Source organism: Pygoscelis adeliae, unplaced genomic scaffold (genome assembly GCF_000699105.1).
Source record: "Pygoscelis adeliae isolate BGI_AS28 unplaced genomic scaffold, ASM69910v1 Scaffold160, whole genome shotgun sequence".
Lineage (NCBI taxonomy): Eukaryota > Metazoa > Chordata > Aves > Sphenisciformes > Spheniscidae > Pygoscelis > Pygoscelis adeliae.
Window position 1 is genome coordinate 950,128 of NW_008824035.1, and position 26,474 is coordinate 976,601.

At 38.5% G+C, this 26,474-nt stretch overlaps 1 protein-coding gene across 1 annotated transcript in view; it reads right to left on the reverse strand.

The window, feature by feature from the left end:
• Positions 1 to 26,474, reverse strand: part of HECW2 (HECT, C2 and WW domain containing E3 ubiquitin protein ligase 2) — a 119,441-nt gene that overhangs the window by 35,145 nt on the left and 57,822 nt on the right. The window contains exons 6-14 of the mRNA XM_009331466.1: positions 25,665 to 25,807; positions 22,027 to 22,127; positions 19,154 to 20,491; positions 17,693 to 17,788; positions 13,493 to 13,643; positions 13,020 to 13,123; positions 9,293 to 9,417; positions 7,637 to 7,822; positions 2,723 to 2,857 (exon numbers count right to left, since the gene is read on the reverse strand). Of these exons, the coding sequence (XP_009329741.1) occupies positions 2,723 to 2,857; positions 7,637 to 7,822; positions 9,293 to 9,417; positions 13,020 to 13,123; positions 13,493 to 13,643; positions 17,693 to 17,788; positions 19,154 to 20,491; positions 22,027 to 22,127; positions 25,665 to 25,807 (2,379 nt within the window). The remainder of the gene's footprint in view (positions 1 to 2,722; positions 2,858 to 7,636; positions 7,823 to 9,292; positions 9,418 to 13,019; positions 13,124 to 13,492; positions 13,644 to 17,692; positions 17,789 to 19,153; positions 20,492 to 22,026; positions 22,128 to 25,664; positions 25,808 to 26,474) is intronic.

The window sequence follows — 26,474 nt, forward strand, 5'->3', positions numbered from 1 at the left end:
GTGTTGTATGACAGTTATTAGTAAAACATTATTTAGTATACTGTGCTTATTAATATGAAGAATCAAAACTGACTGAAAGTTTATTGCAATTTTTAAATAATAGTCCCATTCTGAAAAGGGACTAAAAAATTCAAACTGGGATTCTTTCAGAGGGTATTTTGTACTTCATGGACGTCTTTATCCATATCGAATTCTGCTCCTTCATTAGCACCTCTTTTACCTCTGTGCATGAATGGAATTTCCCTAAATTTGAACTGGAAACAAGTTTGTGGCTGAAGCAGGAGGATAAGGAAGCGAGTTCACATTCAGGCAAGGCAAACGAGTCCAAAACTGGTAAAAATGTCTTCTACAATCATTCAGTAAAACTGTTCTGATTTTTTTGTGTTCACCTTCTGGGAGTAAAAAATGTTGCATATGAACATTTTTTAGGGTAGAACCACAATATAAAGTTCTTCCTGGTAGCATTTGTGATGTCAGGGCAACTTCTGAAATTTTCTGTGTGCTGAGGCTTCAGTCATTTCTACAGTGTCAGTATTTTGTATTTTATCTATATAAAACATTTCGTTCAACCTCTTTTTCATCCTGCTGGACCTTTATGTTTACTTCTCAGTTCCTATGCATACATGTAATGGTTAGCATTTGAACTACACTTCCAAGCTTCAAAGATCTCTAAAACACCTAACTGCAAAAGATCAAAAAATTATAAAGGGTGTTTTTAAATCCAGTCTCTGAAATCACAAAGAAGCAAAAGTCCTGAGATATCTCCCAAGATCTGTGTGCTCTCTGATAATACTCTCCAAGAAAAATGAAAAATTATTTCCTGTAGGCAGTGCTGGTAAAGGAATGCCATTATTATTAGCTCCAGCTTCACACTGCAGTTCAGCTTTAGCTGAAGAAGCATTCCTTACACTAGTAATGTTTGCTTTAAAGCATCTCCCCGTAAAAACTGGGCCAAGTGGCTTCAAAACATCAAAGTTCGTGGCAAGGAAAATCCAAAGAAAGTATTCTGAGAATTTCTTTCATTAAGTATTCATCTTTTGCAATAATGTATAGTTCCTTGATGCAATGGTTTAAAAGTAGGAAAAACAGCAGCAAATATGCAATACTTCAGTCATAACCACAAAAGAAAAAGTGGTGCTCAGATTCATACATATGCATGTAAATGAACATCATTACATCATTATATCCCAGAATGGGAATACTATATTGAATTGCTATGTTGCAGATTCCTACCTGGAATTATACTTCTATTCAATTCAAGTTACAATTGTAACAATATCAAGGAAATACTTCTAAAGTACATGTAGAAACATGGTTTAAGGAGTTTCATGTATCTAAAGGGAGTGGGAAATTTTGACAGGTAATCAGCACTGTGTATATGCAATATATATGATGACTTCCTGTAGGATAAACTACACTTATGTTGCAGTATTGACAACTTCAGCAGCACGGCTGACATGAATCTCTCTGTTTTAAGTGCAGAGCTTCTGCACACTGCTTAAAGAAAGATAATTTCAGTGCATATTTTTCAGTGCATAAAGTTAAGAAAAAAAATATTTCTGCTCTGTTATAAATCAATCACAACAGAAATACTTGCTTTACCCTACCGATGATCTAAATAGCTATAGGAAGACACTTCTAGCTTCCTTGCCTGCTGTAAGATATCATTGCCTACGTCACATCACCAAATTGACAGAAAATGCTATTTAAAACCATTTGTAAAATATACCTTACATTGGGGGTGGGGGGTGGAAAGTATCGTGGGTGACTAAACCATGTTCACACAGGATATGACGAGCTATGCAGCCAGTGGTATATGGTACAGCACTCACTTGCTGCAGCTCAGCGGAAGCCCTGTTAGAGAAGTGGCAGAGAAGATTCATGCCTGCTCTGAAAAAGACCTCCGGCAGAACTTCATCTGCCACAAGACTGAGCTATAAAAAGGATAAACCAGAGCATTTCTCCTGCCATTCTAAATTGTATTATCTTTAATTCCTGGCATGGAATAGCCCTCCTCTGAAAAGACAACTCACAGCCAACAGTATGGTGGTTAAATAAAGTACAACTGAAGTCTAAGTCATTGTACATACACTTGCTCACAAGTAAAAAGAAGTTACAACAATATGGAGACTGCCGGTGAAAATGGTCCACGGTGACATATCAACAAAATTGTTTTCCATGCATTTCTGTTTAGAAAGTAGAGATGAAATATATATGCAAATGCATATAACAGTCTGATAAGCCTATATATGGTAAGATTTTTTTATTCTTATTTGGGAAGTTGCACATCTAGATGTATATATACACATGCACTTCCCACTCCCCCCCCCCTTTTTTCAAGCCCCCCCCCCCCCCCCCCCTTATTTGCAGAGTTATATCAGCATACTTGAAAGACACCATGGAAGACAGCAATACATATTTTGACAGTGAAAGACAGGATACAGATACTGGTAATCTGTAATCAGATGCTCTCCTGAGGTTAAATGGGGTTACTGCAAATTAAAAGCAAGAGAAGCTCACGTCTGGTATTCTTCCTCTGAATTCATACATCTCAAAAGCAACAATGGCTAGCAAATAAAATAATAAATATTTACGGATGAGTACCATACGCTTACAGAAGAATCATGCTCCCCACAACATGAAATTATGAACGGAGCGATGTGAAAGAGGATGATCCTAAAAACCTGGTGGTTCCTGAAGAGAAGGGGCAGATCCAACTTACCTCACCAGCACTGTGGCTGCGTTGTCTAGTTAAGTGCTGCCGATGGACTAATGCACTAGTGGGCCTGCTACTCTGCAAGGGAAGCCGTGGGTCAATGAACGTGGTAGTGCGGGAATTGTGGTCAACAAAGAAAGCCTAGAGAAGGAGAAAGAATTTATAGCCAATAGTTTTTTTTAATATGTCCAAGGTTAATGTCTATTCAGGATCTAGGTTTCATTCACTGATGTGAGGCTTTGGAAAATCTTCCTCACATTACTGTGGCTTACATTTCCCTTCGGCAGAAGAGGGATAACAGTTTTCTATCTCACTGAAGGGATGACTTCTTCAATGCCTTACTTCATTCATGTCTATAAAGCCCTTTGAAATTCTCATCTGACAAGCATCAGAAGTAGGAAGCTTTATTATGATTGTCAAGAAGAGAAGACTTAAATGTTTAATAGAAGTAATCCTGGTGTATTCTCCCTTTCATTTCCTTATAAGCATCTTAATGACAAAAAGATGTCATTAAGTGGCAAACCATTCCCTTTCGTGAACTATTTACCATATAATTATGAACACAATTGGGTGTATATATGTCAAGTGTATGATTGCATCCTGTGACGAACTATGATTACAGGCCAATGGCATTTCTGCCATCCTCCTGATACAACTATTCTAAGTTTGCTAACCTTTAAAAAAATTAAAAAAAAAAAAAAGAAAAGAAAGGTCAATCAGGGACACAAAGATGATGGCAACAAAAACATTTAAACCAGGCAACCAGTGAGAACTACCACATATTGGCCAGTCAGCCATTTGCTGAAAGCAAGGTCACAGGAGCATGTATCCTGGAAAATGAAAACCTCCTACAATTCTGCCCAATTTGAACCAAAACAGTTTCTAAGCCCTGAAATTTAAACTTTTTACAGTGTTAGTGTTGCACTTGGAAACCAGCACTGTTCTATTTCAACACACTGGTTTTTTTCAGTCACAATGCTGGAAACACATGGAAGTGGCAAAAAATGATCCTGGTTTTGAGCAGGAGAGTTACAAGAAAGTGACATCTGGTTTGAGGAATCGAAGAATCTGGACCAGCAGAGAGGTGGTCGGGGACTGCGGGAGCCATTTCTGTGTTTGGATACCAGTGAGGTACTCCGACCACAGTTTCATAAACAATTCAGTCCTGCGGTGTCAGCAAAAGAAACATTCTCATCTTCCCCCATCCTGACCACTTGTTTCATCCCTTGCACACCCTTCCTGCCTTGTGCTGGCACACATGTTTGTGTAGCCACACAGTGAAGCCAGCTGGGGAGCTGGTCCAGGCTAAAACTACTCTCTTTTTGTCCCTCTCCCTGCTGGTTCCTGTAACCCCAGTCAGCCCACCAGGGATGAGGGGAGAGCAGAACTGGCTCTTTTGGCAGCACTGCCAGCTTATAGTATTCATGACATCATTGTTTCAGGCTGCTTGGTACAGCCAGACCAGAGAAAATGCAATTTTCAAAATTGCAAATTTCAAAATGCTATGAAGGTAGGTAGACAAACCAGTGTGTCATTCTATACAGCAACTAAATACCATTATGGACTGTGGTGGGAGAAAATGTTCATACTTCCATTTCCCAAGGAAGGAGAAGCATATGGAGGGACCCCGAAGTTGCAAAACCTTAGAAACACTCCAGAAGAGGGCAGCAAGCCTCCTACAGCCCTAACAGTGATCGCCTGTACCTGTAACCTGTGCCTACAAGCAAGGAATCGCATTATCTGAACAATAAGGAAGAACTCTGTTTTGATCATCTGACATAGTTACAGATACACAAGTGAAACTGACTGTTCCACACTTCGAAAACTATAAAGGGTATTCAATAAATGCAATTTTAATTGCAACATTTGAGCATGATGCAGGACTTGTTCACCTTGACAAATAATGATGTCACCTGCAGCGCAAGTATACAGATTAGACAATATGAAACCAGAAAGCTATTCTGAAGTTTCAGTTTTGAGCCTGGAAAATGACTGGAAGAGGCTGCTGGAACATATCCAGGCTTTCTGACAATTTTGCTCCTGATTGATAGGTTTATTTTACTTATTAGCAAGTGGTTGGTATAGCTGGTTTTTTTTTTTAATGTCCCTGTATCTATTTTATCTAGTCTGGTCTATGTGTATTTATAAGACGTGAAGCACTTTCATCAAAATAAAGGTTGATTTCATTAATTCAATATTATACTGTAAAATCACTTAGGAAAAAATGGTACTGATTCAATACAGGAGAAAGTATGACCTAGAGTTGCACTACACAGTTCTTCGAGTTAATGCAGCAATCTAATATTGCATGTAGTATTCTTTAGCATTACATTTAAATAAACAACTCAGTTTAAACATTAAGTTAAAGACAATCATGTCTTATTAAATATGAATGCTTGCAGGCCAACTAGTAGCAGCCTACTTTAAAATAAAGCATAAATTACTACTTTGAAGCTTTGGTGAAGATAATCATTGGAGCTTCAGGGCTTTGGGCTAATCTGGACATTGGCACACAGCTCAAAATACAGTGTGGCTCACAGCCTCCTTTCAAAAAAATTCTTCTCATAACTCCTGTCTAGCTATAATCCATAAATCTATGATGCTTGAAGAGACTTACATAAGATGGGTAGTGCCAAAACTACATTTAGCCCATTAAACATGGATAGTTGCCCAAGTTATCTTTCCAGTTGCAGTCTATGAAGCTTGCTAAAATACCTTTTCTTCCTATTGAAGACATTAGTAATAAATTACAATGGATTCTTTCATTGTTGAAAGAAAAAAAAAATGGCCTACAATAACTTATTATGTACTTGCACATCTTGCAGAGATCTAATTAAAAAGTATATACATTTGCATCTGGCTTTAAAAAATGAACATGTGCTTACACATAGTGCACAAATGCACTGGGGTGCTTATCCGTGTATACATATGCATATGCACATGTATGCAGCAATGCAGAATTTCAAAGTTATCAGACTGAGTTCAGCTCAGGGACCTATCTAGCCTACATGATGCTACCTCCTTTTCCAATGGTCTTCTGCCTCCCTGTGGTCAGTGACTGATGAAGGTTCATCTGTAATGCCAATCAGAAACTACATTCCAGTTACGCCAGACCTTTTAGGGAGAACTGCATGCCAAACGGATTTTATCTTCTGTAGGGGATACACAGAAGAGTCAAAGAGGAGTGGGCAACTGGGCTTTGCTGTGCAGCTTTGAAGGGAGTTCAGAGGTAGGCAGTCCCCAGCTGACCTTGGAAGACAGCCTGCAAAGAGGACAAGCAACCAGGACCGCCCTGACATTGGGGAGTAAAAACTGTACTACTCAGCACTGCATAAGGGTCAGAACGATCACTGTGCCTTGTGAGCAGGAGCACCAAGCCTCTTACTAGAGGCTATTGCTACTACTACTTGGAAAAAATGAAGGAAAACCTCGTCTCAGGAGGAAAGAGTAGCCAGGGAAAGGAAATACAATTGTATATTGTGGCATGGCTAATTTCTACTTGCTTCTCTTTAGCTTTATGCTTTAATAAATGCAGGTCCAGTTTTGGTTTGGTCTCATTAAGCCCTGGTCTCACCATGTACTGGCCATCATCTCTCTCGAGTGCTGAACAGGCTTTTCTACTGGCCTCAAGTGCTACTTGTGACAAAGGCAATTCAACATAATGAAAATGAACAATACTGAGCCTAATTCACAGTGAAGAAATCCCAGTGGGGATTTATTCAGTGCTGCTTCTTGTGGATTAATGTTGTGGTAGCATCACTGTTACCAAATACCACACCAGAAATCCAAAGGTCTAATTCTTTCTATGGAGTGCCTATCAAAGTCAATTGAAAATTGCTGTATTCTTCAGGAGAAAACTGGCTGCTGAAGAACGGAACAGAAAAAGAATGACTTAAAACTGAAGAGAGCAAGGGAGGCAAAGAACAAAGTTCGTATAATTGCACATTCGTAATTGTGTTTTTAATGAAAAAACACAGTGCTTTCCAGAGTTAATAAATCCAAGAAGAAAACAACCTTCAAGCACTTTTTCTACCCTTCAGTTTAGAATCTGCCTGTAATCTTTTCAAGCATCAAGATCGTTATTTATATGGACACTCACAGCTAACCGTACCAAGACTGATAAACGTAGAACTGAGAAGCTTAATATGCCTATAGTCCTAATTAGGACTTCTCACACAAACTGATAGCCTTATCACTTCCTCACATGCTAATCACAGTCTATTTTTAACCATCCTATCTTCCGCAAAGAAAATAATATGCTAGATAGTAAGGATACACTAGTTTAAAGTTACATTAAAATTACATTACTACTATAAAAATGTGTCTGTTCTTTGATTTTAAATTTTTTTTTTAGAAATTGCAAAGTGATACCTGTTCTGAAAAGCAGTAAGACTTGCAACTATTCAAGATCCCTATTAATGAAACTTACTACACACAATTTATTTCCTGTTAACCTATAGAGTGGTCATCCCCAGAGCTATCCCAGTCTTAAGTCCATCCATTTTATCTCAGAAACCGATGAACACTACTTAGCATTTGGGTAGAGGACTCACCTAGGAAAATGGTTCGCTATTAAAGAAAAAAGCATAAATAATGCACGCTAACGAATTCCACTCAAGACTTTGAGGTTGAAGGAGGGAAATAAAATAAAAAGGCCTAAGGAAAAGCTTGACAGTTCAACAAGAAAAAAGCTAATACAAATGAGATACATTTGTATCTAATACTAAATAGCTAATAAATAGCTAATACAGATGAGAAATTCCAATATTCTTTTGGTAAAAGCAGGAGAAAAGGATGCGCACCTTTTACATTTGGAGAACTACGTGCACTTATGCTCTTGTTAAGAGCAACCAACCCAGTCCTGGCATCGCAACATCCAAGATCAAGCACTCAGCAGAGCCGCTTGTTCATTACAGTTACCTTGCCCTGATGGTCATGTTTCATTTCCCAACCTCTCGGCAGCTCCAGCTGTTTGTTAGCAAACATGTTGAGGAAGCCCACCAAATCACGATTGTGCTGGTAGCGCTCAAAATGGTGGGTGTCCCGCCGGACTTTGGTGATCATGTGCTTCAAACACGTGTTATTTGTAAACATGCGGTAGGCACTCTGAAAAATAAATAACAAAAGGAAATACTTTTAAAGGATAAAATTTCTTCTTACTACAAAAGACAACATTTCCACTGTAAATAAATGATCTAATCATCTATAAAACCTTCAAAATTATCTCCAACTAAGCCACAACAGTATGGAAAAAAGATGGTCCTCTTTCTGAGGTTTTGGGATAAGCGTTTGGTGTTTCTTATTTTGCTTAATATACACAAAACTTTATAATTGACTCACTTCAGCAGTGTGAAATATATTACAGATTCCATTTATCACACTTGTCCCTGAACTGTGAAGAATCCTGTAACATTAAAATTGCTTTAAAGTAGAGATTTCATAGATAGTCTCTAATTTCTGGAATAATGAGTCAAATGCAGCCATAGAATACAGCAATAAAGCTGGTAAGTTTTTCTGCAGGACAGAGATACATAAGCTTGTAGAACTTATCACAAATCTACATAAATATTGTTTCCACCTACTGATTTTTTCAAAAATACCCTATCATTGCATGTCCGTGTGTTATTTATGTAATAAAATTAAAGTAAGAGAGTAAAAGGAGAGCACTGAGGAATAGCGAAAACTTTAAATAAAAGGGGAAAATAAACAGTAAACACCCTTCCCTCCAAAAAAACCCAGCCAACCAGAAATGAGGTCTTTCTCTTGGCATTAGAAGCCAAGACATAGGCCCTCCAATTGCACTGTGCTGCTACCTAAATCACTCTGTGCCCCTACACCTCAACTCCCTGGCCAGAGGTCTTATCTACCTCCATCCTGTTTCATATATTCAAGATAAAGCTATGCAAGCTAAGCAGAATTATTCAGATACAGACAAGCATACATATATATCAAAACCAAACTAACACTGACCAGTAATTTAAGAAACAATAATTAACAAGTGTGCTTGCAGACAACAAATTATTCATTCCATTACTTCTCTTTACACTATACATCCCATTACACAAAGGAAAAGAAACTTTGAAAAAAACACTATATAAGAAGTAGCACTGAAGAACAGGCAAACAGGAAAGGAAAATATATATTAAGATGCTTTTTTGTTCAGTGTGACCTCTAATATATTTTGATACAAAGCAGGCAATCTGGGAAACAAATCATCCCATAAGCAGCAAAGTGGTCTTAAAAAATAAGCATCATTTTCATTCTCAGAATTGTCTTTCACCCTCTGCAAAGCACAGTAAAAAAGCTACTGCTTCGGTAAACAAATGAGTTTTGTATCATAAGTAAGATGAAGAATTGAGTGAAAAGTAAGAACTGTAGAAGCTATGATGCCAATCAGGACAACTCTGATAGCCCACCAATTGCAAGGAATGATGATGAGTGTTTGAATTTATCCAGCCTCCCTACATACTGCCAATACCTTAGAATCAAACACTGAGCAGTATCTTTGTATGCAAGGCAACTGTATTTATAAGCACGTCTTTATGAAAGTCTTTCAGCTGTAGACGCTATACTCACAGGGTTAGAATGCAGCACTGTAAAGAACTCTGGGCTGATAAGGAATTTCACAGGGGGAGACTGGAGCAATAAAGTAAGTCTGGATCTGGAGGTAGAGTGAGGCAGCACATTCTCTCTTCGAAAATCTAACAGCAAAGTGAATGACAAAGACTTCCAGTAATAATCATTACCAAAACATCACTGCAAGCAACTATATCAATTTGAATTGCACAAGAAAAGCACTAGGTATACAATTATTTCAGATTTATTAAGTAGTCTTCACATAAGTGTACCTGAATTTCTTCTAACACAGCACTGAAGTTCCTGAAAATATCGCAATTTTAGTTTAGTACCTTTTACTTGTTGTTTTTGGTGAACAACCATAAAAAAAAAAAAATCACGTCCAATTATTTGGGTTACCAAACATGTGGCTGTGTATAAGACGCAAGAAGGTCCCTGTGGCGCACCTACATTGCTATACTGTAGCCGTAAGCAGATAAGTTATTTTTTAAATGCTAACTAACGGATATAAAAGTCATTGTACAGTTAAAAATGTTTCATCCCTCCTTTAAAAAAAAAAAACAAACCACAATAACTTACTGTCATTAACACAGCCCCAACCCTGGTACAGTATTTAAGCAGCTTATGTAAGTAAGAAACAGGTTGCCAAGGAAGTACCTTTCAAGTTTCAACTTTCAGTAAACACTTGGGTCTTCTCCTAGCAACTGTAGAAGTGCACTGATTTTTCAACATACCAGGAACTGAAAATATATTATGAGTGGCATTTGCTACGATGTTAAAACTGTTCCCCCCCAATTATCTTTGAAAATCAACGGACATTTGGATACATAGTTTAACATAAATGAAAAATTGCAAATTCAGATGGGGTCTACAGTGATTTTACTCTACAATGCATGCCATCTTCTACATTTCACAGTTTCTTTCTTTCACATATTGCAGTACTTGCACACTTCCCCATCAAAGGAACATTAATCATGTAGAACACAGCTAGCGTGGATATAAAAGAACAATAACCCACAGGCAGAAAAAGGAGAAGACAGGCAGTGAATGAGACTCTGAACTGAAGGAAAAGTAGGAAAAAATTTAAAAAGAGGAGGAAAAGAACAGAGACAGAGTAAAATTCTAAATATGGATGGGTAAACATTATGGAGAAAGGGGAATGGGGAAAGAAAGATGTTCATTCTAAGCATTAGAGGAAACCAGAAAATGGAAGGGTAATAAGTAAAGGAAAAGTAAATGAACAAGAAGATTTTTAGAGACACTTCTTAAACAATAGGCCCCAAGCCCTCCCACACGAGGCGTGTCCATGGAGCGCCAGCAGCATAGCATAGAGACCCCTGAAGCTATGCCTGAATACTTGGGCTGGGAGTGTCCTCCAGGCATGCACCGCAGTTGCATGTCGACTCTGTATTGGTACAAAACTTGGGTGTATACCAGTCACTCCTCACACCCTGGAAGATGCTGTGACATGCTGCAGATAGGTCCCCTGTCATAGTCTGGGTAATCTGGAAACCAGAATGTGTCACCAGGTAGGTTTTTCTTGCAGTTTAGAGGCCTATGAATTTGATTTATGAAGAACTTATTCAGCTGAACTTGCTGATTAGGGTTTAGCCTGAATTTGCTTTAAACTGATTTGTTTACAGCACAACAAACCGTCTAGGTGCACATGCACAAAGATAGAAAAGGAAAAGGCTAAGGCAGAAGTAAAAAAAAATTAAATATATATATATAAAGGGAGCACTTGGCTAAATCACAAGTTCTACAACAACGTGAAACTCAAGAAAGGGTGGCATTGCTTGGGTATTAGATTAATTTAGGAAAGAGTATTATAAGAGAATATCAAGAGCATCTGGAGACAAAGCCAAAGCACACAGTAACACACAACTACACAAGGGACTGGATGGGTAACTAACTTTATAAATGCATTAGTAAATTAGTAGTAGGAAGATGACCAAGGATAGAACCACTTAGCAAGAAGAAAAACTAGTAAAGATGCTTAGAGCTCATTAATAAAGATCCTTCCTTCTGTCTTCATTCAAGAAGTCAACACCGACCAGACAACTAGAGGAAATAAAAACAAGAGAAGAAGAGAACTTTCTTCTTAGGCTAGAATAGGTAAAGAGCAGGTTAAAGACTGTGGTACAAATCAGAGATTTTCAAACCCTTTGGGCTCGATGAAGTGTACTTTAACACACTTAGGAACTAGGTGAAGCAGTCTCTGGGACACTGGTGATTATTTCGGAGCTCTGAAAGAGTTCTCAAAAGAAAAAAAAAGGGATAAATATTATATCAATTTTTAAGAATAGGTAAAAAAAAGGATGAAGGAAACTATAGATGAGTTGACATATTTTCTATTCTCAGACACATGAACTAATCGTCAAGCTACTTAAAGCAACGAGAAGACAGCAAGGTGGAGAAACACAAAGAACCAGGATTTCTGAAGAATGAATCATAGCAAACTAACGAAGTTATTTTCTACTACTTGAGTGGTGTAAAGGCCACATATTTTGATGTTAATAAGGCCTTTAATACTGTTTACATGATACTCTCAGAATCATGTTGGGCAAGAAAGTTACCTGAAACAGATGAAACCACCTGGAGAGGGGTATGCAGCAGTTTGCAAAAATGTACTGAAGAGCAGTTATGATTTATGTCAAACAAAAAGAGTACACCAAGTGATGTTTCGCTAAGATCTGTCTGGGTCTGGTCCTATTCATTATTTCTATTCATGACTGGATAGGGACGACAGAACTTGCTCCAACTAGGAGATGCTGCAGTACTTGGACAGCAGGATGGACAGGATTCAAAACCATAGTGACACATTAGAAAAGTGCAAAGACCTGTGTGCAGGTAGGGATAATCAACTGCACAAACACCAGATGAAAAACAGACATCTGTGCCAGAGATCTGCACACAAGGGTCTGGACCTGATTTTAGCAGATCAAAGACTGAACACTGGTGGTTAGTGTCAAACTATCAGAAAAATAGTAATAATTATGCAGGAATATACAAGGAGTGTTGTACATAAGACACGTGACATTTCCACAGTGTCTTCAGTACAGCAGAGTCATAGCTTTATTTAATTTTCTGATATTCCTCAGGAGCTGCAGACCAACTGAAGACAATCCTGAGCAGGCCAACAAAATAATTGGAGACCTAAAAACACAAGCCACGAGGAAAGACTAGGAAGTAACAGATTTAAGAATACGTTATAAGAGAAAAAATATGAGTAGACCGTCTAAAAAAGTTATAGAATGTCCATCAACTGGAGAACATGTTATAAGAATACATGAGATAGCATTTGCCAAGTATGGTTTAGGTACAGCTCATCCTATCTGTCTTCAGCACGGAAATGAAACCAATGACTACTCAAAGTCCTTTCTAGTCCTATATTCTACCATTTCAAAATGAAGTAGCAGATTCAAAATATTTGTAACCCAGACCACAGAATTTTATACTTTTTCACTGCAAATGTCCTGCCAATATTTTAACCCAGCCAAGTACTGACAGAAAAATGCTCTGAATCTGACATTCATCTCTTTAGCGTATTGAACAGGCTGAGCCATAATCTTCTAAAAACTAGACAGCAATGAATGGTTTAATTTTCACCCAGACTTTCAGGGGCAGAAGTCAGGTTCTGCCTTATGTCACTCTCATTAAATCATCTATGAGATGAGTGCTCCCTTTAGAAAGGGGAAAAAAAAAAAATCTTTTTTTTTTTTTTAACCTGCATTAGAATGGTGAAAGTCAGTTTCCTCTCCAGCTCCATCCACGGCATTCGTATGCTCTTCAGGCCTGTCATTAGTCATTGTTCTTCGGATGCTCTGGTACCTAGGGTTAGAAAATTGGACTTTATATATAGTATATAGTAACTATGATCCAATTCTGGCTCCAAGGGAGCTTGCCCGTCTTTTATGCCATGTAGGTTAATATACACTGACCTCTAATTTCTGCATTAATAGCCTTCTGAATTTCTGAAAACCATTATCAGATTTTTTTTTTAGCCACATAGCTTATGAGCACAGGTGGAATACAAAAGCCCTAGAAGCCCACATGCAAATTAAAAGGGACAGCCACATAAAAATAAATACATATGGCCAGTTGCGGTACCAACTGTGACCCTGTCTTCATACTCAGTCTTACAATGGTGAATGCAGTTTTGCAAGCACACAATTCACAAACAACAAGGGTAATTCTTACCGGCGATTCAGCTGTTCCATTTGCTGTATGGAATTTGACCTCTGGAGAATCTGTGGGGCTGGGGGGGCTGTGGGTCGCTGCCATGTTGTTGTCCTGTTCACGTGGTCCACATAAAAAATCCGTCCATGGCTGTCAATTCGAGCCTCCCAGTCTAAGTAGCAATAAGATATTGTGAACTATGGAGGGCTTGGGGTTTATTTATTTCTTTATTTTAGCGCCGTCACTTTTGTAACTGAATCTGTTGTACCAAGTTTCTAGTTCTCTTTTACAGGATGACTTCAGCAGAACTTTCTTACTGAAGGGTTAAGAGACATGGCTTTTCCCTATTTTATCCCATAATCAAATTCCCCACTATAGTTAAGGTTCTGTGGAATCCATATCTAATAATTTCTATTCCTTTCTCTATATCCCACTAATCAGTAATTGTCCCAGGAAAAAAAAAGTATCAAGATACTTAGTCTAATTCTCTTGGACTGAAGTAATACAAGATCCTATCTCTGAGGGTTATTTCAAGTGCAAAAGGCCAATGGATAAATACCAAAAACCTTTGAAAGCTTGAAACCCGTCATTGTTTTTCCCCAGCTAGTAGTAACAGTAATAAAACAGATCCCAGTACTCTTCCTGGATTTACAGGTAGCCATGTTAAAGGTAAGCAGACCTGCCAGAGAAGATGGACAATTCTAACAATCAAACTCCCTCCTATATTAAATGCATGTTCCAGAATTGCCAATTCTGCAAATATCATAGCAAATGCAACTTCTTGTGCAAGTGGTAACTATAATGCTGTCCACTGGTTTTACAACACAAGGTACAGACAATGTTAGAAGTCTAGACCGTGGAGACACACCAGGAGAGAAGAGATGAAGGTGCTGGGACCTTTCCCCAACCACATCTGGCTTCTCAGTGCTCAGCAGAAACCAGGTGCATCACAACACCTAGGCCTTCGTTCATAAGCTTTTTGGGTCAGAAACACTGTCTGCCTAATAACTGGTTATAAAATGAGCAAGATACCAAGACACTGATCGTGGCTGGGGGCCACGTAATAATAATAAAAAAATTAAGATATTTTATATTCAGAAACAGACGTGCCTGATTCTTGGGCACTAGCAACTGCAGAAAACGTGCAAGCCATTTAGCATGTCAGTTCAAAAACAGTCTTTGAGAGCTCAGAAGGTTTCTAGAAGAGACTTTGTATATCGCAAGTCTGGTGGAAACATCAGTCACTGCAGTAACATTTTAAAAAACCACTGGCAAGCAACCAATCCTAAATGACCGCTGCTCCGCCAGGAAAGAGGGCATAAAAATGTCTTGACAGCAGAGAAGAACTAGATTCTACTGTAAAGTATTTAACACTGACAGCCTTAAAACCTCGAGCTTTGCTACTGTATGCTTACTATGACTTCTGTCAACTCTTGGAGGCAGCCAAGTGGCTCGCTGCATTACACTGTAGGGCCTGAGCTGACTCATGAAGAGGGAGGAAAGGCAGATTTTGAGATAAACTCATTGTGTCATCTCTGCACGACAGCTGTGTATTTTAGCTGGCCACAATGCAAATTACTCTTCTATCGTTATGATGCACAATCAAAACAGCCTATTAGCGTTTAAAGCATTTCCAGTGTGAACAAGAGCTATGTAGGAGAAAGTAAGCTCTGAGGAAGAAAAGAAAAAGCAGCACAATAGGATAGGAACAAAGAGAACCATTTAAGGAACAAGTTTCAATTCCAGGAGAAAAAATTCAAAATTTTGTATTATACTGTAAATTTAAAATACAAGTTTAAAAATAAACAAAATTACATCAATGCAAAGCTTATGGAGTAATCACTGTATTTGCTATTCAAAATATAACACATTTGAAAGTTATTAAAAAAATTCATTTGTATCTCAAAAAAAGCAAACTGAAACATTTCAACATTCTCTGAAAAACGTTTCCATTTTTTGAAAAGGAAAAAAAATGATTGAAACAGATGTTCCTGTGCAAAGGTCTGATTTCAAAAAAGTAGTATCTTCTGATGAAATAAAAAGACTCAAAATTTTTAACCGGAGTTTGTAAACAAAACAAAACATGGGAGTATTCTGGGAAGGACAGAACTGTTCATTGGGAAAAAAACCCAAAACAAAACAGTTTAAATATGTGAATTCATTCTTCTGCTTAAATGTTAAACCCTAAGCCACTGTGTAATAGTTGAGAGTTTTCTTGTGGTGATTATATGTCCAATTCTGACACACAGTCACCATTTCTGTAATGTGGTCTTGCAGAAGGAAAATATTTTTGCCTGCATTCAATTTTAAATACACAAGTTTAAACACCTGGGCAATGGCTTCTAAAGTAAAGCACCTGCGTCAGTGTTATGATGGACAAGGATATCTTCCATTAGTCAAATCACTTTTAGTCAAATGTGTTATATGTAACTTAGCTTGCTGAATTGCAAAACTGTAATTCATCAAGGTTGTATGGTCAAGATTATTTGTTGATTTTTCCCTAGGAATGTAGGAGTTGGAGCATAATGTTGCATGTTATAAGCAGAAATATTAGATGAATATTTCAATTCTTTCTTTTGTTCTTTAACTTAACCTACACACAACTGAAAGAAATACACCTATTTTTCTTTCTTAGTTTCAGATTCTGGTGAAACAACAAATAGAATACAACCCAAATTACAAAGAAATTACAGTTTATAACTCAAAATCGTATTCTAAATGTTTTCTCTAATTTTTCACTATTAAAATATTAAAACTGTTACATATCCGAAAGCAGAGCTTTGGAGAGAAAAACTGAATCTAGGCAACAATTAGCATTTATGATTTTATTCACATTAGCAAATGAATGTTCTACGTAAAGATTGTATTGGGCTTTGATTGTAAAGGGGCGATGTGTATATGCATGCCCATGCATGACTGTGTAAAATCCCAGCAAATGTCAGAAACGTTAGAATACCACACAACCAAACCTTTTCCATTAACATTCCAATAGTTTTTCCAAGGAGTTATTGCAGTGTATAGTTTGCTTCTGAAACACAAAAAGCAATCTATGTATAAACCATGAGACTAGAAAAGCTATCTCATTTCTCATTTATTACACTGATTTCTGAGTATTTCCCGCAATGTTCTGTCTTTTTCAGTATGAAAAGTGATAAAAATGCAACTGAACTATATGTCTCCCAGCACAATTTTGTAAAAAATAATACTGGTTTATTGAGATGGAAGTTAATTAACTTTAGGATCTGCACACAGGACTAATTTGTTATATGCACTGATTGTAACAGAAGCAGCAGGGAGCAAAATCTTCTCATCACCCTGGCTTTGTATCTGTGTTCTGCTATCAGGCTCCTTCCAGTTACCCTCTCCAATTACAGAGCACACGCAGTCCCATTCCATACTGTGAAATAAGGATCTAGTAATTTTTCACTAAATATCCGAATTCCTGACTCCTTTAAAGTAATGGAGCTTTGCCACAGACTTCAGTGAGTCTGAATTTAAGTTTTTTGCTTTTTTGTTTCAAAGCAAATGTTTGCCTGTTAGCTGTGTAGCTTTTTTTTGGTCCTTTCTCCTTTCTTTAAATATCTAATACTAAATAGATTTCCACCGCCCCCAGTTTAAGCAAGTGAATCGGTCCAACAATTTGGAGCAACGTATTTTTCATATGCATTAGAGAAATTACAATTAATCTGTCAATTTAGGCTCATCTAACTGTTGCTTAATACCCAGGTTTATTTTAATTCAAAAAGTCTTCACACTGCCTCAAAAAATGCAAGGAAAACACAGACACCTTTCATGTAATCTGCAGAGATTAAAGATGTCATATATTTCTTTGTAAATCATCACCACAGAAGAAGTATTCAGAGATTTCAGAGTACTTGACATCTTTCCCTCCAAGTGCCTCATATAGCATATCACCTCATCTCCCTCCCCATGTGCACTGCATACTGAAAAGGCAGCACCGTGCCTTCCTACTTCCCCGCAAATGTCACTTAGCAAGTCTGTATATACCAGGTATAATTATCACAACACATTCTGGAAGCTATCAGGCTGAGCACAATACCCTTTACAAAACAGCACTAGACTTCATCATCATCATCACTTCACACTTCAAATTTCTCAGCTGTTCATTCTCAGTTCTCACATTTAAAGAAGAAATGGAATGAGATCTCAGTAATGAGATCCAGGCAGTCTATCCCCCAATTAAAGTATGAAGAACCTCACTTGGTGGCAGAGCCTCATCCACTCTCTGGTACCGGCTAACATCCTGACGTACCGAAGGCAGCGACCTCAAGGGCTGATGGCCATTGGCTTGAGAACCTGAAATCAAAATGCCCACAAATTATTTTTTCAGTCAATGTGGGGAAGCCCTAGAGTTGCCTCTAAAGTGAACAAGACATGCTAAAGCTTCTGCAGGACTACGATATTTTAGGATATATCTAATAGTCATCTACTTTGGGGGGCAAAACAAGTTATGTCGACAGTTCTGGGTAAGTGATTTCTCTGGGATGCGCTGCAGTCCTGGTCCTGAAAATGTCACCTCTTGGGATGTGCCGCATCCACCTGTGACCAACGGAATCCAGGGCACAGAAACTACAGCGTGTGCCAGAGCCATATCCCAGCAAGGGACAAGGACAAAGCTCGACCTGGCCACCACAGAAACCTGCTGTAAGAGCGGGAGGTGAAACTGTCCTGCAACCTTCCTTGCTGCAGCCACACTGATCTGCAAAACACAGTGCAACCTGACAACCTAATAAAGAGTCTCAAATGTCTGGAAAATTATGCAGAAGAACATATTGGCAGTATTTGAAATAAATACCAAAACTATTCTTTCCAAATCAAAGAGCTGTTTATGAAGAGACTAACAGTCCCAAAACTTTTGAAATGTTATGAAAAAGACACATTCAGAAATCCAGTTTGAATGCACCCACTTGATTAGATCCACTTCAATCCCTGAAGAAATTGCATGGATAATCCATTGTGAAATGTGCTTGGAAACAATCCATTAGGGACACATTTCTACTTTCAGTGATTTTAGCGAGACACAAAATTCTCAACTGTAAAGTAATTTTACAATTGGTAAGAGTTTCAGTGTTAACTTGAGTTAACGCATTCCTCTCCTCCCATGGTTCCAGCTACGCTAGGATGTGTCTACACAGATAAGGGACTGGCAAAAGGAAGATAAACAGCCTGAAGTGTGACTAAAAAACAATTCTTTTTTTTTTCCCCCCTTTCTTTTGATTACCCTTGTGTTTTATTGCTAATATATGCGTACATTTTCTTCCCCCTATAAACACGCCAAAGAAAACACCCAAATATAAATTCTAGTTTGCATTTCATAGTTTTGGGCTTATTTCCCCCCCATTACCATTTTGATTAGCAAGCAGGGTAATATTGTGGAATTCTTTCCTCCTCTTCATCCTCCTTCTCATTACTCTCTCAAGCATTAAAATATATCCAGTTTCAAAATAAACATGTCTTGGATATTTCAGTTTTGATTTTTTGTTAAATCAAAAACCCCAAGAGTCTCTTGAAGAAGGGAATAAATCTCAAAGGAACAAAAAAAAATCTTGAAAGATAATGAAATTGAGAATTGAAGATCTTTATTTTCAGATGTTAATTTTTTAAATAATTTTTACTGGCTGCAGAAAGGTCACTTCAGAAAGTGCCTCCTGCAGTAATTACCTCCAGTAGCTCCTTCAACCTGTGCTGTGGCACCCTCACAAGCTGCTTGGGCTCCTTCAATTTCTTCATCCTGAGACTGGCTATCGGCAGCTGCCGCCTGCAGGCTGCTTCTTCTTTGCCAGATTTCTTCTGCTTCCTCTTGGTCTTGTAATTCACCTGCCTCAGCCTCCTGTACTTCCCCCTGAGGTAACTGTACCGCAGGTAGAGAACCAGAAGTACTTGCAGAGTCTTGTGCTTCAGCATCTGGCTCAATTCTAGCCGCATTGGTGGCACTCGCTCCCTCTTCCTCCTCCTGAGAAGAAAAGGCTGGAGTCTCAGGAAACCTGGCACTTCCAAAAGAACACCGCATTTCAACTGAGGAACGTCGCACAGTTGCGCTTTCGTTGCAAGAGCTGTCTGCCCCTTCCACATCACTCTCCCCTTCTGGCCGGGTACTAGCCTCACTGACGCTTTCTGTGCGAGCAGGATCACTCTGCTCAGTTTCTGATGACATCTGGGAAGGTTCAGAACCTTGATCAATGGATTCCGTTTCACTAACGCCCCTTCTGCTCCCAGCAGCGGCATCAGCAGCTCCTGTGTCCGCACTGGTAGGAGGCTGCTCTGCCTCCTGAGTGGCACATGACTCACTGCCAGCCTGGTCTGCTGGCGCTTCACTTTGAGAACCTTGCAGGCTTTCACCTCCTTCTAACTGTGACGGTGGAAGCTCTGGGAGAGTCTCTTGCTGGTCATCAGTTGATGGGAAAGGAGCTTCAGAGGCTGAAACGTTTTCATTCTCTGAAGGCCCTTGCATTACCTGATCTGATGAGTAACTTAAACCATTCCTTTCAACATTTCTTGTAGCACCATTAAACATTACTAAACCACCATCGTCTTCCAAGGAAGACGGAAAGCCCAGGTCTTGATGTAGCTCATGCTCCTCTTCATCTGAGTCAATGTGAAGCATAGCATTAAGTCTTGTGTCAGTAGGGAAGCTACTCCTCAGTTTTGGGGAGGCTCCACGTGGACGCTCACCACAAGCAGACGCCCCAGGTCTGGGATGGTTATTGTGTTCTATTGCATCCAGATAGTCATTTAATGAGTCCTGGCGACCTCTGGTAGGTGATGATCTTGAAGCACCGGAGGTCAACTCATCCTGGTCCGTTTCCAGAGTTGTACTAGTCCTTAAAGGGTGTCTCAGGATTGCTTCTCCAGAAGATTCCTCGAGGACTGGACCATTGGAACACACTGTGGATGTATCGTGATGTCCTGCTGGCATGTCCTCATCATCGGAGGGGCTCCCCAAGTCTCCATTTACAGAGTTCACTCCTAGCAAAGTGCCAACTGTTTCTGGTGAAGCATCTGCAGAGACACAAAGACTGAATGTGAAACACAACGCAGGAACAGACAAGTTCATTCTACTTTATCTGCATCACAGAAGATCACAGAAGTGATATAAAAATACACATCTTTCAAGATGTTTGCTTATTTCAATCAGACAACTAAGGGAAGAAAATACAATTAAAACAATAGAGGCATTTACAGCACTATAACAGCAATTACAGAATTTTCCCTGTATAAGTCTATACTGTTTTGTAGGATATAGAAAATTTAGGGGGTGTGAAGTATGACTTTAAAGGACGCCCATTTTGCTTTCAAAACACAGAGCACTGCCAAGCATCTTGTCCAACTGTCAGTAAAACCAGCCTCACAACCAAAGAACCAGTTTTCTACAGCATCTCTCTCATGTCCAAAAGTAGGATTTACAAAGCCAGTCACTGACACCAGTTGTCATTACACCCTTAGCAGCACGTAAACCAGCATCTGAGATCACATGAGGAATCACAAATTGTGTACAGATACCAACTCATATACACAACATTTATTCTGAGTTAATTTATAGGACTTTTCCACTTTGAAGAATGAGAATCTACCTAGGTAAAGTTCATGAGATATTAGGTATGCTATGGTAATACATATAAAAGGGAAATGAAAATAAGCCATCTCATTTGAGAGAGAAGATGGTAACTCCCCACATGGGAATTAAACAGACACAGAGTTGAATAATCCAGATGTAAGCATTTGTAAACATCTGCAAAAAACTTAGCAGTGAAGTCTGTGGACTAGAATGCCTGGCAACAAACAGGACTGAAGACAAGCATTTTTTTTTTAACAGTGACAGAGCAAAAATAATAATGAGATACAGTACTACATGGCTACAAAAAAAGGCAAGATGGTTGTATCAAATTAAAAGACAGAGCAATATCTCACTACCAAAGAGATTATACCAAGTCTAATGAAGGAGAATCTAAGATCATAAACATGTAAATAGACACATATGATGTGATAAACATGTAACTGTACCAGCCATGTTCTGCTAGTTGCCTTCAGAACAGGAAAAAGGCGAAATAAAATTGCCTAATGGAAGCACGTATTCTCATAACAGTAACAGATATTCTTGGTTCTAAGCAGGACAGAGTCCTGTAAAAGGGGGACAGGACACAATATACACTAGCAGGGGAGGAGAGCACAGGTGGAATCTTACTTGCAACTGCTTATCTCAGCCAAAGGTGTTACAGAGTGAAGATGTTACCGAGTGAAGAGAAAAAGTGAATTTGACTACCCAATCTATCCCACAAAATAAGAATCATAAGCAGATTCATTTAAAATCTAACAAAATAGGAAAACAATATAACAAGTGTTGGTGTTTCAGAATTACTGTCTCCAAAGCAGTACGTGACATATCTGAACTTTGAATCCCAATAGAAAAATCTATAATAGAGGCACGTGTACACAAATGAGAAAGTATATTATCACAGAAAATCCTAGAAATAGAAATACATAGAAACTCTCTCCATACAACTATCTGGAGATCCAGATCATTGATAAATTCTCACCTTCGTGAACAGAAGATGTGATTTCCACTTTGAATTGGAGATATCCACTTACGTGATCAGCCGGGAGCCTTCTGCCAAGATTATAGCTGAGAACCTGGTCTCTGCAAAACCAAAGATATAACCAATTTAGCTGGGTTTATTTTTCCAGTATTTTGTGTCAGGGGCTTTCATCAGATAAGAGTCAGTGTGATAGAATGTAGTTTTTATTAGAATCTTAAAATCAGCCACATACTCTGACTTGTATGGAAAAGCACGAACACCAACGATGGTGTAAAATACCTTTAGTTAACAGATAAAACAACCTAACAAACTACGTTTGATCATTTCCAAGTACAGATTGTGCCCCTCCAATACTTATACATCCCTAATGTCTTCTTAAGTCCTAAAGAAATCAAACTGCAAAGGATCCCCTTTCCCCTAACCTCCTCTTTTCCCCAACCCAAAATATGTTTTATAATTAACAAAACCTTTCATTTTTTAAAACCTTCTGCCCCCTTGTGGTTTTTACTATATACAAAATTCCCAGACAGTTTTCTTCACATTTTAGTTCTCATTCAACAAAGCACTTCTGCATTCCTATTTAGAAAAGCTATTAATGCTCAGATTTAACTTCAAATACGTTCTTAAGGGTTACTGAATACAGTGGGACTCAGACTTGATTAAGCACTTGCATCAGCTTGAGACTTCGGATGAGATCCTAGGCTATACATTCTTATTAGGCACAGCCAGAATTCACAGCCCCAGCCCCCCTCAGCACAGCTGGGACAGCTGAAGGGCAAGGAGGGGGCTGCTGAAGACCCCCATAGGAAATTACTGCTATTTACGCAAATAGATTTATACTGGTATAAACACCTCTCCTTTACCGGGAGCACTCCTACTGCAATATGAGTGACAGACTAAAACGAATGCAAGGTCATTACTGAAATAAGCTGCAGCAGTTTGCATCCAAACATTAACTTTTAGCAAAAAAAGTCCTGGGTGGACAACGTAAGGCAAAGCAGCCTCCCCACGTTGCTCTATGGGCCACATTACATCCAGTAATTATAGTAGCGTCTCCAGGATCTGTCACAGATTCATTGCTCTGTACTCCAATTACAATTCTCAACTAGACTTGGGGTGTCCTCAGAAGATTGCCATTTGGGATTTCCACAGTTTTTACATATGGTTTATATTAGTCTAGGCCATTTGAGATTAAAGAAAGCCATGACATGAAAAATGTCTGCTCTGTATTCAGTTGAATTAATACTAGATGGTTCTCATGCTCATTTATCCTATTTTCCATGAAATTTAAAGCCACTTGGCCATTTTGTTATGCAAACTTGTGAGCTATGCTGACAGCTAAAACTGGGGCAGAATTTTAGCGCTGTCTGCCTAAAAATGGCTGGTTCTGGACTTCACCTTTTCATTCATTAATACTGATCGTTAATACAGTGAAGGGCAAGTTAAGCATATGGTGTACTGTAAGTCCTTGGACTTTGTTCATGTAATTTTTCAAGTTCACATGTTAACCCAGTAGAGGATTTCAATTGTCCTTGACATCACCAAAATGAAAAAGAAGAAAGTGAAGATGTTTTACTTGCTTGACCAAAAACGAAATAAAAGAGAATTAGTGGTTGGTCGTATGTTTGGTACATTTCTACTTCACGTCTGTATTAACCACTCCTTTCCTTCGCAAAACTTCTGGTGAAATGTTGTCTGTCTTTACAATGTCTAGGAAAAAGGAATTCTGACAACTGATTAGCATGCAAAAAACTGTAAATGGACAAATAAATTACAGGTGAAGAGGCAAAAATATCTGCAAGAGTCATTTAATGTCAGTTTTAGCAGCAGTATGGCAAAACCAAACTGATTACTTACCTATATTCTTGCTACATATTTATTATACAGCCCTTCCTTTCCTAAAAGGATTTGATATATCAAATATACAGAACTGAAGTATGGAGAAGAAAACAGGAAATGTCTTCCAGAATACCAGTTTGAAAAAGCAACAAGAACTGATGAACACAGCAAATGGGCAATTTACAGAACTCATAGCACTAGGAATCCCGGAGCAGAAAAACACTTTGGGGTTTAACATGGAAATGAACACCCTGAACTAGGTTTTGAAACCAGCCTGTATCACGGTGCTATTTTTGAGTGTCTTGCAGTGTGCAAATTTATTAGAAAAAGCTGCTTTCTCAACTTATCACAATTTGTTGAAACTCGAAGCATTTCTTAGAAAAGTTAAATTGTATGTACACCCGAACTGCTCTTGGATACACTACAAAACAAATAGGCAGGCTTTTTTTTTTTTTTTAAATAAGTTCTGTATTAGAAGACATCATCAAAATTTTAAGCTACTCTTACACTTTTATTCTTACTTCACTTACCAGGGTAACCACCACTTTGGAAACTTAAAGCTGAAAACTGTTTTGAAATTGAATTTTATTTTCTCCATTTATACAACTTGTTACTTTGATGGAATATCTGTGAAAAAGGAGGCCGGTCATTTATATCCCGCTTTCTGTGCAAAAACGTGATGTTATTGCCATGCCCTTAAACTTTCAGGGATGAACATACGTGTTTTATTTCACACCACCGTTCCTCATGGGCCTCATCCACTGGCCTTTTAAAGTTAATGGAGACACACTAACTTTAGAAGACTTTGAGTTAGGTCCTATACAAAACACACGTGAATAATTCAGTTCCTCCCACTGTCTTTCAAGGAATTATTTTTTTCTAATTTGTCAAATATAGCATATGTATGTAAAAAGATATTAACAAAATAATATACTCTACAATTACTGCTCTATCTTAAATGTAAAATTATATTTTTGCGCACACTGCTGCATCTCTTGCAGACCTCCAGCCATTTGCTTCACACCTGCAATGTATCACAGTGCCTAACTACCAAGTCCCAGGCTCTTCTCAGTGCATATGGTTGTATGAAGGCCTCTCTGGATCATTCACTTCACTATGCTACGGTCCCCTCCAGTAACCATCATGAAGTATAAAACATCTTAAAAGTTTCGAAGTGACTTGCATCTCTATACCATAACAGTTAGCTATCAAAAAATGAACAGAAATTTTTTAAACTAGCACAACAGGTGAATTTTGAGTCCCATCAGTGTGCTATTCACAGCAAGAGGCAATTTTAATTGTGTAGTACCACCAGCACTCTGAAAAATAAGGAGTCACCAGCACTCTGAAAAATAAGGAGTCACAGCCTTGCAGTTCTGGCCAATTAGCTGAACAGCTATTAAATCTCTGATCATTAAACTGACAATTAAAAATACTTGAACTGTAAAATAAGTGAGACAATAAAATCTGACTCTTCAAAAAAATTTGCACACAATCATGTAGTATTGTGATAATGCCTTGCTTCTTTACTAGCTAGCCAGAAGGTAACATTTTTTGTGAGGGTAACATTTTTTGTGTAAAGAAATTAAGCTGAAAACACACACGTACACACACACACGTACATGCATTCAGAACAGGGTTAGAAACACTGACATCTTCCAGTCAGGCAATAAGGCTATTAAAATTCCTACTAAATTTCTTACTACAGATGCAGTAGAAATTTGCTGCTCTGCGCCAGTATCCTAGATGCGGAGTCTCCCTGATCAGCGGAAGTTAGCATTAAGAATGTATTAATTTACCCAATTGCATGTCTCTCCAATAGTCTCTGAACTGGTATGGTTAACTTCCCAAGAAAGCGCTTGATGATCGGACGACTCTTGGCAAATTTGTCTTTAACCTCAATTTCCAGGACATCTGTTAGAAGTGCAACAAAAGAATGTTTCTGGAAGGAAAGAACATATTTGACACCATATCAATACACCTTTATTCAGAAAGTATGTACATAATTACTACTAGCATGCAGTGAACTCCGAAAGCAATGATGGATGACAGTAGTTTCCATATTGCAAAATAATGTCAACATCATTTATTAAGCACTGTATGTCTGCATATGTAACTAGCCTCTCAGGAAACCCATACCGTTTAACCGTTCCTTGAAAGTAATTGCTCAGTAAGAAACTGCACTGGATAAAAGCACTTTCATGGTCTACATCAGAAAGGAGAAAGCAATGTATCCTAGTGCGCTTGCTTTGATTTGGATAGTAGAAAGCAAAAAGAGAAGGAATCCTTGCTGTAATCGATCAGGTTATAGACAAGCAGGCAGGTCAACGCAGGAGGAAGGAGGAAAGCATCTCACCCTAGACTGTGCTCAGTGAACTTGCCTTCCAACACCACGCTTTGCATTAATTTTTTGTATGCATGACAGGAAGTCAAAAGGGCAATATGTATACAGTGCTCCTGAAAACACTGTAACTAAAGGAGGAGAATTTTCTATAGATTTTTGCCCCAAAGTTCACCAATCTTCTCAGCAAGCTCCAACAGAACCTTTTTCTGCACCTGGGGCCTTTAAACAACATGGTGCTAATTTATAAAAGATTTCTTCATGTCTG